Source organism: Genypterus blacodes, unplaced genomic scaffold (genome assembly GCF_046128005.1).
Source record: "Genypterus blacodes isolate CSIRO-AG114 ecotype Tasmania unplaced genomic scaffold, CSIRO-AGI_Gbla_v1 ptg000137l_1, whole genome shotgun sequence".
Lineage (NCBI taxonomy): Eukaryota > Metazoa > Chordata > Actinopteri > Ophidiiformes > Ophidiidae > Genypterus > Genypterus blacodes.
In genome coordinates this window covers 732,389-745,889 of record NW_027466939.1, presented here as the reverse complement: position 1 = coordinate 745,889, position 13,501 = coordinate 732,389, and the positions used below count along the sequence as shown (strand labels likewise).

The 13,501-nt window shown below is 46.9% G+C and overlaps 2 protein-coding genes across 4 annotated transcripts in view; both read right to left on the bottom strand.

The window, feature by feature from the left end:
- Positions 1-158: 158 nt before the first annotated feature.
- On the bottom strand, positions 159-2,794 carry LOC143011650 (uncharacterized). Of its 2 annotated transcripts, none has more exons than XM_076164598.1 (3): positions 2,727-2,794; positions 1,226-1,349; positions 159-1,046 (listed from the first exon to the last, which is right to left on the bottom strand). In XM_076164598.1, the coding sequence occupies exons 2-3, from the start codon at positions 1,342-1,344 to the stop codon at positions 629-631; spliced, it is 537 nt and encodes a 178-aa protein (XP_076020713.1). In that variant the 5' UTR covers positions 1,345-1,349; positions 2,727-2,794; the 3' UTR covers positions 159-628. The 2 variants fall into 2 exon arrangements, with proteins under 2 accessions (XP_076020713.1, XP_076020712.1); XM_076164597.1 differs by lacking the exon at positions 2,727-2,794 and adding an exon at positions 1,652-2,021.
- Positions 2,795-2,949: 155 nt separating this feature from the next.
- The window catches only part of LOC143011648 (myosin-10-like), a 44,673-nt gene continuing 34,121 nt past the window's right edge, over positions 2,950-13,501 (bottom strand). The window contains exons 17-42 of one of the 2 annotated variants that reach the window (XM_076164594.1): positions 12,027-12,220; positions 11,773-11,894; positions 11,592-11,661; positions 11,315-11,475; positions 11,045-11,153; positions 10,776-10,907; positions 10,478-10,684; positions 10,212-10,349; positions 9,991-10,114; positions 9,745-9,916; positions 8,714-8,926; positions 8,471-8,615; positions 8,181-8,387; positions 7,948-8,052; positions 7,692-7,844; positions 7,230-7,478; positions 6,942-7,154; positions 6,628-6,840; positions 6,368-6,529; positions 6,152-6,280; positions 5,975-6,063; positions 5,762-5,885; positions 5,265-5,473; positions 5,052-5,160; positions 4,730-4,902; positions 2,950-4,565 (exon numbers count right to left, since the gene is read on the bottom strand). In XM_076164594.1, coding sequence (XP_076020709.1) covers positions 4,409-4,565; positions 4,730-4,902; positions 5,052-5,160; positions 5,265-5,473; positions 5,762-5,885; positions 5,975-6,063; positions 6,152-6,280; positions 6,368-6,529; positions 6,628-6,840; positions 6,942-7,154; positions 7,230-7,478; positions 7,692-7,844; positions 7,948-8,052; positions 8,181-8,387; positions 8,471-8,615; positions 8,714-8,926; positions 9,745-9,916; positions 9,991-10,114; positions 10,212-10,349; positions 10,478-10,684; positions 10,776-10,907; positions 11,045-11,153; positions 11,315-11,475; positions 11,592-11,661; positions 11,773-11,894; positions 12,027-12,220 — 4,079 coding nt within the window. In that variant the 3' untranslated portion in view covers positions 2,950-4,408. The remainder of the gene's footprint in view (positions 4,566-4,729; positions 4,903-5,051; positions 5,161-5,264; positions 5,474-5,761; positions 5,886-5,974; positions 6,064-6,151; positions 6,281-6,367; positions 6,530-6,627; positions 6,841-6,941; positions 7,155-7,229; positions 7,479-7,691; positions 7,845-7,947; positions 8,053-8,180; positions 8,388-8,470; positions 8,616-8,713; positions 8,927-9,744; positions 9,917-9,990; positions 10,115-10,211; positions 10,350-10,477; positions 10,685-10,775; positions 10,908-11,044; positions 11,154-11,314; positions 11,476-11,591; positions 11,662-11,772; positions 11,895-12,026; positions 12,221-13,501) is intronic. The other variant, XM_076164595.1, reaches the window with a different exon arrangement.

The following is a 13,501-nucleotide window of genomic DNA, read 5'->3' as shown; positions in this document are numbered from 1 at the left end:
ATGTAGGTTGGCATTCTATTAAAAATGTTGGAGCTGAGTGAAATGGCAGACGCGGTAAAGTGGAGGGTGTACTTGCTGTGACTTGGACTACAAACGGTTAATAATGAGCTCTGTTGACATATCGGAGGAACACAGACCAGACACAGAGATGAACCCATCAGGCTTTATAGGGGTTGCAGATTTTGTTGCATGTGTACATCTGTTTCAAATACAATCACACCGTTTCACATACAAGGTTTTATGATGGTAGCATTCAGAATTTCAATGCACATTACACACAAAGCAGGTTTTGTGGCAGGCGAAGAACCTCACTGCAGTGTTTCACTCGGGATGCATTTATTAGCACGGAGTGAAAACAAAGTGTTACTTATCTCTAGTCAGCACTTTCCATTTTATGCTCATTTATATTTCTATTTCACAAACTTTTCATTCCAATTTTACTTCTACATATATGTATGATTGAATTTATTCTTTTGCAAGTTAAAGCTTTGAACTCAACAGATGATTAACCCATAAACCTTTTATAATGTAGTATTAATGCAAACAAGCAGCATCAGAAAATGAATGTAGAGGAAGATATGGATGGATATTACTGAAGGATATGTAAGCAGCAGCTCTGACTCTCATCTCACTCATCAGTCACTTCCACCTTCATGACAGGCTGGTATGTGTCTGTCATTTTGGCCCTGATGGTGATACCTTTGTCGCTATAACAGAGACTTGGGCCTTTTGCCTTTTCCCGAACAAACATGTTTTGTTTCTCTTTGTGCATCTGATGATAAAGACCATAATCACAGCTTTTGCTCGTGTCAAAGATCCCCACTGCGTAGCCGTTTCTGTACAGGTTGAAGTCATACGGCACATTGAACAGCACTGCCATCTTCCCAACCGACTGTTTGGTGTCGTTCCTGACGAGATCGTAGGTAAAGACGCCTACAGATCCACGCGCTGTATGAGGGGTCTTGGTGAAAAGGGCACTCGCAGATTTGGAAGACGCAATAGTCGGAGACAAAGGTATGGAACACCTTCCTCTGTTGAGGAACTCACTAGTCATACAAACAGAAGGAAATTCATATGGAAGAGCATTAAAAAAAAAAAAAAATTTCAGGGATAATATTCTGGAAATGACAATTTTTATAGAAAACAGGGAGAAAAATTTAAAAATGAAACAAGGACAGAGCTGTGAAATCGGTTTATGAATAAGTGGAAATCTTTATGCAGTTACCTGGGGTTACGAAGAGTGTAGTTGGAACAATCATTGGTAACCTCAATGGTGCACTGGCGATGTGTTGGAAGAACGCTGGAAATTGCTTGAGCAGCTGCAATGGCTATAGGTACGGCCATGATGACTGTGCAACACACTATTGCACTAAATGGTAACACTTGAAAACGTTATGCAAATATGCAACTTGTTTGTTGAAATGTTAATAAATGGGAGCTTCCTCAAACAGCCGCCTCTTTCCCGACAATCCCCTCTGTGCACGAACCCTTACATATGGTAATTAAACATTAAAAAACCCGGCGGTTTATAGTCCAGTGCGGCTTATATACAGTATGTACACATCATTCAATTTAGCTTCTGCGGCTTATAGTCAGGTGCGTCTTATAGTCCGAAAATTAAGGTAAATGATCTGTAACTGAGGTCCCTTACCTGTGAGAGCTGATCAGACACTCAGTACAGTCAGTGACTATCTGAAGACACTCATATAGGCGCAGCTACACAGTGGAATGAGTGGAATGTCAGCAAACAAGTCATGTCAGCTGAAACCTGAGATGAGCTATGACAGACAGCACAATGTCATGGTTGAGCAGTCATAAATCGTGAATCGCAATTATGAATTGTTTTTAAGAGTAACTTGGAGCTATATTCTCTTATCTTTGTGATAAATCCCAAAAAGGGCAGTTGTAGGAAAATTAGCCATGCTGGCCAGCTGCAGATCCATCAGTGTCGGTCAACTTTGTGTCTTCATCTGACCCCGCTTTTTTGGGATTATTGATCGTACATCGTACAGAGGGCAAAATTATCGTACAAATACGATAATTATCGTACACCTGGCAACACTGGGCGGAAGTCCTGCGGAGGCCGGAAAAGAGCGCGCAAAAGTGAAAGTGGAACCGCGAGTGGTACGAGAGACAGAACGGCAGCGAGACAGACGGACATTATCAGAGCGAGACAGTTTGTGAGACACCCTCATTATGGAAATTGATATTGCCTCGTCAAGCGCCGTAAGCTTTGCTTTTGTCATGGCACTACTGTAGGCTATAATGTAGATCAGTGGTTTCCAATCTTTTTCATGCCAAGGACAACTGCTGTAGATCACTGCCGGTACGTGCGCTGGGAGCGCACCGTTTAAGTTTGAAAGTTGAAAAGTTTGTGTGTCTGAAACGCTATGTGATACAGTACAGTTTACACAGCATAGCACATGTTCTGTAGCTACTTTTGCACTAAATGGTAACACTTGAAAACGTTATGCGAATATGCAACTTGTTTGTTGAAATGTTAATAAATGGGAGCTTCCTCAAACAGCCGCCTCTTTCCCGACAATCCCCTCTGTGCACGAACCCTTACATATGGTAATTAAACATTAAAAAACCGGCGGTTTGTAGTCCAGTGCGGCTTATATACAGTATGTACACATCATTCAATTTAGCTTCTGCGGCTTATAGTCAGGTGCGTCTTATAGTCCGAAAATTACGGTAAATGATCTGTAACTGAGGTCCCTTACCTGTGAGAGCTGATCAGACACTCAGGTACAGTCAGTGACTATCTGAAGACACTCATATAGGCGCAGCTACACAGTGGAATGAGTGGAATGTCAGCAAACAAGTCATGTCAGCTGAAACCTGAGATGAGCTATGACAGACAGCACAATGTCATGGTTGAGCAGTCCAATTCGTGAATCGCAATTATGAATTGTTTTTAAGAGTAACTTGGAGCTATATTCTCTTATCTTTGTGATAAATCCCAAAAAGGGCAGTTGTAGGAAAATTAGCCATGCTGGCCAGCTGCAGATCCATCAGTGTCGGTCAACTTTGTGTCTTCATCTGACCCCGCTTGAGCCCGTGCTTACAGTTACAATTAAAAATGTTCCACCTTAACTGTAACATTTCTGTCTTTCTAATAACACATCCAAGTGTAAAGGAGTCTTAGCAGCAGTCAGATTAGTGAGCGATACCTGAGCTCAAAAGAAGCTAAAACACCCGACTATACAAACAAATCTGTCTACGAATATGTTTATTGGTCTTTTACAAAAAAAAAAGGATTACATGAAAATAACAGGAGATGCTGAATAATATCTGGTGGTCAACAGCCAGTTCAGTGAAGTCCTAACACCCGTCCTTCTCCGGGTGCTAAAGCTTTGAAAGCCAGTCAAACCCATACATCAGAAAGAATCAGTGTACTTTGTACAACACAAACACAAACCAAACCACCAGATCACAACACAACCTTTGATCCAACACATGGTTTTCAGTCAACATCTCAATAGCTGCTTTCGTTTTTTGTGTCTTCCCTCCTTGTGTTGTCTGTGTGCCACCTGTCTGCTGTATGAGGTCATGGCTAAGGCACTTTCCAGAGATGCTCAACAAACCAGTTTGGGCTGTTTTCTAATTTCCACTTATGAGTGAAAAGGCCACAAATATGAGGCGAAACAAATTTACAAAATGGTGACATGATCGTGTAGACCTGCCCATCGACTACTTAAAAGCCATTTATAGCACTAATGAAAACGCCAGGCATTGGATAAGTGTGGATAAAGTAGAGCGAGAGACAAATGGTCAAAGATATTCAGAGTTAAGCAACGTGTGCATGGTTCAGAACACAGAAGAGGAGGAGGAAAGTTCAGATTCTAACAGGATCATCGACACATCACTGCCTCAAAGAGCTCCACATCACTTCAGTTCATAGTCTAGGACAAATGTGAACCAACATCAACTACTGGGTACATGTGGAGTAAAGGAAAAGGTCTCTATAGATTCTGGGGCTTGATAAAAAATATATTATGGCATGTGACTGAGTGAAGTCTGATCATAGCAACAAACACAAAGTTACAAGTCAGGATTGAGCCATCGTCAATACTGATGATCAGAAATGTGTTCTATGGGAGGAAGGAAGTCTGTTTACAGTCACATTCTCTGTTCATATGCAAGCAAACAGCAGAGGCAGATGATTTACAAATATTCAGCTAACTACCTAACCTGATTTATACTCCTATGATGAACAAACCGTAGATTGTAGGGAGAAGGAAAACCTAAAAGTTGGGGAAGAAGAGGAATCTCAGGCCCGAGTCTTTAATGAAGTGCTGATAGGGGGCCGAGGGTGGGAGGAGGGTCCCTGCTCAGGCTGGGGGAGGGGAGGGGAGCGGTGGTCTGACTATCTGTGGTGATGAAGGCTCCTGCTCCTCCTCCTCTACTCGGGCTGAGGCGCTGGTGTCTCGTTGGCGTTGTTGTCGGTGATCTTGTTCTCCAGCTCGTCGTCGGACAGGAGGTCCAGGGACGTCCCCTCCACCTGCAGCTGGCGCCTTCCAGAGCGGCTGGAGGAGAAACTGATGGGGCCGCCACGCCTGCTGGGGTTCACGAGGAGGGGGGGGGGGGAGGGACGAGAAGAGAGGATCAGGAAAAGCTTGCAACAAACGACAAACAATCTATGAATAGTTTAACACACTGCAGCTTAAACCCGAGTGAGCAGTGTGTGTGTGTGTGTGTGTGTGTGTGAGTGTCTCCACCGTACCTGAGACGGTTCTTCAGCGTGTTGACCTCGCGGCTCAGACCCTCGCTGGCCTCGGTGGCGTCGTCCAGCTCCCTCTGTAGCTTCCTGCGTGAGGCGTTGGCCCTGGTGGCTTCTTCCTCCGCCTCCTCCAGCTGACGCTTCAGCTGCTTCATACGAGAGTTTGCCTTTTCCACCTTCACACACACACACACACACACACACACACACACACACACACACACACACACACACACACACACACACACACACTGTATTATAGTTGACTGCATTATACTAGTGTTTTATTATTATTATTGTTATTATTATGATTATTATGGCTTACTTGTTCCTTGAACTGGTCGGCGTGGCGGCGCTCATCCTCCACCTGCATGCAGACCTCCTTCAGCTTCTTCTCTGTCCTCCTCACGATCTTGTTGGCGGCTGCTCGCTCCCTGCCAAAGAGAAACAGGAGAAGGTTGGAGGAACATCATGAGGGGGGGTTAGGGCTGGGGGGGGGGGGGGGGGAGGGGCTGTGATTGAAGCACTGGACTCTCACTTGGCCTCCTGCTCCAGCTGCTCCTCCAGCTGTGCTATCTTGGCCTCCAGAGCGGTGATGGAGGCCTTGAACCTGTTCTTCACCGAGCCCTCCAGCTCGCCCAGTTTGGCCCGCAGCTCCTTGTTTTGACGCTCCAGCTGCTGCCGAGCGTTCTCGCTCTTCTGGGCTGCACTGCGCTCGCCGCCGAGCTCTGTGGTCAGGGTGTCCACCTGAGAGAGAGAGAGAGAGAGAGAGAGAGAGAGAGAGAGAGAGAGAGAGAGAGAGAGAGAGAGATAGTATTACATCTCAACTCCTCACTAAATGACTAAATATTCCAAATGATATCTTCCACAAAATGAAGAGATGAAGTTAAACACTCGTGTCTATGGAAGGGAACTGGGGAAATCCTTTTGAACTCCGATACAATCCAGTTGTGTCCATATGTACCACAAAATAGAATCAAACCCTCTGAGACTGAGCCTCTCTCTCCCCCTGTGGTTGACCTAATCTCACCACACCTGCATGGTTGTCTTTCTGAAGCGGTCGTTGAGGAGCTCCATGTTGCCCTGCTCCTCCTCCAGCTCCTCCTCCAGCTGTGCGATGCGAGCCTCCAGCCTCCTCTTCTCATCCATCAGAGCCGACCTGACAGGAGAAGATAGATGTCAATCACAACCACGTGGTGACGGACAGAACATAAACCTTTATAAGGACAGATAAAGATCTGAACTCACTTTCCAGAGGTGCTGTTGGAGATCTCGTCCTGCAGCTCGTCCCGTTCCTGCTCTGCATGACGCCGGGCCCTCTCTGATGCTGCCAGGTCCTACAGAGAGAGCAGGCAGGGGTCAAAGGTCACAAATCAACACCCACAACCTTACAAGAATCTCTCAAACTCTCTCAGTGCCTCGTACCTCGTGGAGTTGCACAATCTCAGCTTCAAGACTCTTCAATTTCTTCTCATTTTCCTTGGATAAGGCAAAGATGTCGTCCCTGGAAGCTCGAGCGTCTTCCAGCTCCCTCTGGTAGTCCTTCATCTGGGCCTGATGAAGACAGAGATGATGTAATGCTGAGGACAGGGTGGCTTGGAGATCACACAGCAGAGGTTTGGGTGAGTGCAGTGTGTGTACCTGTAACTTGCGCAGCTGTTTGATGGCTTCATCTCTGGCTTTGTTGGCCCCCTCTATGTGACCCTCTATATCCTTCAGATCCATCTCCAGTTTCTTCTTAGCAGCTACAGCCAGACCCCTCTGCTTCCTCTCATCCTCCAGCTCTGCCTCCATCTCCCGCACCTTCAACATAAGGCTGCATGTCATTATCTTCATTTCCTCATGAGGCTGATTGATATTAAAAACAATACCACATCCAAGGACAGCAGCTTCTCCTTCACCTGTTTGACCAGCGCCCTCTTCTTCTCATCATTCTGGTCGTCGCGGCCCTGAAGGTCCCTCTCATACTGGGCCTTCATGGCCTGCATGTTGACCTCCAGACGCAGCTTGGCGTCTTCTGTGCCCTGCAGTTCATCCTCCAGCTCCTCCAGCTGAGTCTTCATCTCCTCCAGCTGCTGCTCCAACGTGCGCTTTGACTTCTCCAGCTCGTGGACCTGATGGAAGGACATGAACTGTAAGTTTGTCTGCTAAATGTGCCTAATAATCTCCTGTTTGTAAAGAGTTCTACAGCACAAAATGCTTCATGAACACTCACATTCTTGCCCACGTCATCCTTGGAGCTCATCAGATCCTCCATCTCAGTACGCAGCTGCTTGTTTGTCCTCTCCAGCTCCTCTTTGGCCTCCAGAGCCTCATCCAGAGCTCTGGTCATGGACAGAGCCTTGGTCTCCTTCTCCCTGGCCTCTGCCTCAGCACGGTCACGCTCCTCAGCATAACGAGCCGAGATGCTCTTCTCCTCAGCCAGCAGCTACAGGAACAGTTAGGTGTGTTCAATCAAAGACCTCATCTCATCTGATTCCATATGATGTCATGGTGCTCCTACCTGGTCAAACTTCTTCTGCTTCTTCTCAAGGCTGGAGACAATCTGTCTCTGATGATCTAAGTCCACAGTCAGGTCGTCCAACTCCTGCTGAAGTCGGGTCTTAGTCTTCTCCATCTTCTCAAAGGCGATGGTCTTCTCCTCCAGCCGGTGGTTGGTCAGTTCCATGTCCTTCTGCAGTTTCTTCTTGGTTTCTTCCAGGCCCTCAATCATTCCAACATCATCCTCCAGCTTCTTCTTGCTCTCCGTCAGCTGTAACCGCACAAGTATTAGGTTGCTCCAGCTGCACCAGGCTGCAACCGTAACTAACTGTACTATGTGTCAAATCCGTATGAAGTTCTCACCTCAGCTCTATAGTGAAGAACTAGATATGGTTTTGATCTACAGCAGTTATTTTATTTATCTTTAATAATGTTAATGTCTCTGTGTTGTCTGAGGGAAACGCCCCCATTGAGACGGTCCTACCTGAGCCTGGAGTGTGAGGATCTGTTTCTCCAGGTTCTTGCGCCCCTCCTCCTCCTCCTCCTGCTGCTCCTGTAGAGCGTTCTTCTCCTCCTCCAGCTGGCGGATGCGACTGCTTAGGTTCAGTTTCTGACGTGTCTCCTCCTGGAGCAGCTCCTGAGAGGGAATGGGGAGGAGATTTGTCTCGATTAACTGAAGGCAACCAGAAAAAACATGATTCCAAAGCTCAGGGAGAGAGAAGGTCTGAGCTGTGTCTCACCTGTGTGTCCTGCAGCTGACTGTCCAGCCCGGCCACATCTTTGGTCATCTTGATACCTTTCCTCTCTGCATCCTCCAGCAGGGCAGACACATTGTCCAACTCAGTCTGTACAGAGAGTCACCATGGTGATAAATGTTAAACAAAGCAACACTCAAAGCAGAAATAAGACAAACAAAGAGTTGTACTGATTTGATTGGCAGAATAGATGAATGTGAAGCAGTCACAGCCCTGACCTGCAGCTTGTGTGTGCGCTCAGCCAGCTCTGCCTTGGCCCGATCTCCCTCAGTGACCCGGGCCAAGAACTCCTGCAGCTGAGCCTCCAGTTTCTTCCTCTTGTGTTCGGACTCTGTCTTGGCCTGCTGCAGGGTCTTCACCTCACTGGTCAGCTCCTTGTTGGCGCTCTCCTGGCTCTGCTTGGTCTTCTCCAGGTTCGCCTTGAACTAGACATTTCCAAGAGCAGTCAGTGTTGATCTGCAGTATTATAGTTAAGCTGGTACGTAATGGAGATGTGACAGAGCGTTACCCTCTTGGCCTGCTCCAGCTGCTCTGACAGCTCCTCCAGAGCCGTGCCATGTCTCTGCCGAGTCTCCTGGATCTGAGACTCATGGTTCTTGGTCTCCTCGTCGATGGTCTTCTTCAGCTCCGCCACCTCCTGCTCTCGCTTGCTCCTACAGAGGAGAGAACAGTTAAGAGTTAGGTTTAGGATCCAGTACTGTATAAAGGAGCAAAGTAGCAAAGGAGTGAAGGAGCAAAACAGAGCAAGTACCTGAGCTCCTGCTGGGCAGCGGTGGTGTCCAGGGTATCCTCCAGTTCAGTCTTCAGAGCCTCCAGCTCCTCACTCAGGTCTCTCCTTAATTTCTCAGCCTTGTTTCTAGCCTGTTTCTCCGACTCCAGGTCCTCCTGCAGCTCTGACAGCTGAGCCTGCGTCTCCCTCACCTGCTTCAGTGCGTTGTTCTTCTGGCTCACCTCATCCTCACCCCTGTAAGAAAAGATACCTCAGGTGAAAAGATGTATGATTGTTTCTAGAGTCTTTTATAATGTCTGGAGTTATGAAGTCTCACATATACAGAACCCTTCTATGATATTGTGTTATTAGAACGTTTTACAGCTGGAGTGAATGTTTCTCATTAACACCCATAACTCATTAAGAGCACATTTAGCTCATTTACCAATACATTTGATATTTTGCCATTTGCCGTCCAGTTCAGCTGCAGCTTTGGTGAACCTGTGCTTGTTCCTAATGCGCTGCCCGCCTAGTGCCAACTCTCCACTAGGTGGCAGCAGAGACAGCATTTCAACCTGACAGTTACATAAAGCAGTTTATTGACTAAAGATTTCTTTGGATGCCAAATGTGATCCTGATGGAGCCGCGCTTCATCCAGGACACGACTGCTACATGGCACACACACACACACACACACACACACACACACACACACACACACACACACACACACACACACACGTATATACATTACAAACACATTCCACTGCAGTGAGATTGAGTGGATAAATAAATGTGCTCATGGTCGGTTGAGTCACAGACGATAATAAGCCACCGCTCAGAGTTTATTTTTATAAGATTGCTGCTCCATACCTGCCTGCAGTCCCACAGTCTAGTAAACTGTGCCAAATAAAAGAGCAGGTGTGAACGCAGCACTTACCTCCGGCTGAGTCACAACGGGAAGCACACTCGCCTCAGTGACACAACACTGGAGTATCTGTTATATAAGACTCCTGTTTGAGTTGGACTGAGACAAACATCTAGTGAACTCTGCTGATCCCATTCTCTCCTACCTGGACTGCATCATCTGCTGCTCCTCCTCCTTCTTCCCCAGCTGACCCTTCAGCTCATCCGTCTGGGTGTGGAGCTCGGCTATCTGGTCTTGTAAATCGGAGGTCTCTCCGTCCAGCTTCCTCTTGGCCTTCTCCAGCTCCTGACGGGTCTTCTCCTCCTTCTTCAGTCGCTCTTAGAGGACACAGAAAGGACACAATGGCACTCTTGCACAGTTGGAACACTATATTTAGTCTTAACTCATTTACCTTCGAGGTCGACCATCATCATCTCCTGCTTGTTCTTGACCTTGCCAAGGTTCTTGGCCTTCTCCTCCTCCTCAGCCAGCGTGGAGGTGACCTCGTTGATACGATCCTCCATTAGCTTCTTCTCCTAATGGAGGCAAGATGAGCAGGCAGGAATGAAATAAAATACAAATCTTTGGTCTTGTCCCAGTAATTTAGATGTCTATGGCTTGTTTCTGTCTGACCTTGAGGAACTTTGAGTTTTGGTCCTCTAGAAGCAAAATGTCCTCTTCATATTTCTTCATTTTGGCTTCAGCTGTTACTTTTTCCAATTGCAGCTTCTGCCTGGCAGCCTCCTCCTCGTCCAACTGCTCCTCCAGGTCCTACACACAAATATACACATTAATATAACTCAACTTTGTGTGTGTGTGCGTGTGTGTGTGTTTGTTTGTGTCTGGAGGTAGGACATCTTTATAGCAGTAAAGCTTTGATCCACACCCCTTGAACACACCTGGACATGGGATTGCATCTTCTTCTTCTCATTCTGATGACCCTGGGTTCTCTCCTCCTCCTCCTCCAGCCTGGACTCCAGGTCATGGAGGATCTCCTCCAGCTCCTGTTTTTTGGAAGCCAGTCTTGCTCTCATCTCCTCTGTCTCTGCAAACAGCTCCGTCTCCGCCTGCAGCTGCTCTGCTAGGATGTTCTTCTCCTCCATTAACTGAACAAACACACATTTTACCATCACAAATGTCCTGGTGTGGTAAAAGACACGAGTGAAAACTTAAACTGGTCCTCTGTTTGTAACAGACCTGCTGGTGTTTCCTCTCCATCTCCACCAGCTCTCCCTCCACTTTGCTCTGCTTCTCCTTCACCTTGACCAGCTCCTCATCTTTTGCCTGCATCTCCTCCTCCTGCCTGGTCACCTGCAGCAGAGGCTTTACCTGTAGGTGCAGAGGAGCAGAGAGCTTTCAGAGAACAGAACACACACTCTGATCTCACCTGCTGGTTGTGCTTCTATATAGAGTGTGTCTAATCAGAGGAGAAAGACTGTGTGTAGTTCAGGTGCAGCTTCACACACCTTGGTGAAGAGTCGCCACCACTGCCAGTGACGCAGCTTCAAGTAGGCGGCACAGTTTCTCTGGAGAACCTTCAGGGCACTGAGCTGCTGCTGCTTCTTAGCAAAGGCCCTGAAACACAGAAACATAGGAGAGTGTGTAGAAACTGACATTGTAACACACTCCTTTTTACACTCATAGGACATAAACCACTGGATTACAGGACGTAGTGGCTGTCAGCAGTGATTGACACTCAGATGGGAGTCACATTAACACTTGAAACAGAGGCTCACTTGCGTGCCAGGTATCCTCGACACACAGACTGGAAGTAGATGATGATGTCAGTGATCTTTAAGTCCCTCTCTTCCTCCAGGTGGGCCAGGACCCCGGCCCTGAAGAAGATCTTACTCTGGCCGATACGGAACAGGTTAGTGTCCAGCTCCAGGGCTTGGATCTGCCACAAAAGGAAAGCGAAGAGATGACATCATCCAATATTAATATTGTGACCACAGGAGAAATCTTCTTGACATAAATGGAGCAGATAGTGATTTGTAGAAGCTCTCTCCTCACCATTCTCTCACAGGCCTGCTTGCCATCCATGAAGCCTTTAGGAATGGCATTAGGAGTCAGGATCTCATATCTGGGCAGAACAGAGAGCGGGACAACACCAAATCCATCAACCATCTTTCATCAGAGTGACTACATGAGGCAGGATGACCTCGCTCACACTGAATCAGGGGAAGAGCCTTACCTCTGTCTGAACTCCTGGAAGACGATGCGGTTGGGGAATCCCTGTCTGCAGATACGGATCCCCTCCAGGACACCATTACACCTCAGCTGGTCCAGAACCAGGTGGGGGTCCAGTTTACCAGCCTGAGAGACGAGGAAGACGAGGAGGAATCGGGAAATGAGAAAGGACATGGAGAAAAAGAGGAAGATGAATGAATTATATACAGAATGGCTATATGGAGTAGCTGGGGTGCGTATGACCGTCTTGCTGCTCACCCTCTTCTCGTGGTTGGGGATGATGCAGCGAACAAAGTTGGGGTTGGTGTTCCTCAGAGTGGCCATGAGCTTAGACAGCTGCTCCTTGTACAGCTGACCCACGGTGCGGAACATGCCCTTCTTGGTCTTATAGGCAGCGCCGAACGCTGTCTCATTCATTCCTGCAACCTGGTCCAGACCCACGATCCGGTCCACTAGCGTTGGAAAAAGAGACAACAACAACGACAACAACAACAACAGGTTCAACACAGGGATTTGTGGGTAAATGATATGACTGGAGTGAAATTGTATTCTTTCATAATTACACTTTGTGAAGAGAACAATGTGAGGCACATTCTGTGAAAACAGAAAAGAAAAGCCAACAAAATGGCACAAAATTTATGTTAAGTGGATATCTGATGTTGTTTCCGGTGAAAGTTGTGTGTGTGTGTGTGTGTGTGTGTGTGTGTGTGTGTGTGTGTGTGTGTGTGTGAGAGAGAGAGAGTTTGAGGATTTTCCCTTTCTTATTCTGTGTGTAAACAGAAAGAACACAGACAGTCATGGCAGCTATGAGCAGTGAGCCTCAGCTGCAGGCATCTCTCACTCAGCTCACTGTCTTCAGAGACGGACTTGATGAGAGTCAACTGGATTTAGTTTAAATACGCAGCAGCAGGACATTTGATTCGGCCTAAGCACAGAAATATATGTAACATTATGTCATTTTGTCAGTTCAGCCTATTCCAAGTACATCAACCACCAGGCCAGGTCTGTAACGCCACTGTAAAGCTACAACACAGGGCCTCGGTCCAGAGATCTTACTTTACGTCCCTGCAAGTCACCTCCTCTCCATGATGTCCTCTCATCCCATACAACAAGGAAAAACTACTGTCAAAAGCCAGTTTCTTCTTTCTAGACCAATTTGTAGCTTATTACTGTGACTTTCTCAGTAAATGTGAGGTCAGAATCATCTCCAGTTTCACTGCTGTCATAAAACCACACTTCATCCTCGAAGAACCAATAAATCCAAAGCTCATATAAACAACCTGGGAAAGTTTATAGCTGTGTACTTTAGCAGAATAACCCACAACTATGACATGACGTCTGCTAAATAAGGGGACACGACCTGTTAAACTCACATCTGGATGACAATTTATGCAGAATGGAATCCTCAGTTTAGCTTATTTAGAATTCACAGCAGACTGAAGTGCACTGGCTTGGATCAGCTTGTGTGCCGGTCACTCAGACGTGGCTCATATTCGCTCATAACTCTTTATGATAACGACACAAAATGCTCCATCTCAGTCAACGTTCCAGCAATGGGATATTCTTTGAAACAGAGCAGCCAGTAAGCTGTCAGCATGATGGAAGAATGCAAACATTTGCTATTACAACCATCACGTACATCAAGAGAGCGGCCATGCAAAGCTTTGTGGGTTATGATTGGAAGGTAGCGGCAGGACAGACAAAGTGTTACTATCATTCACCTGGAGCCTCAT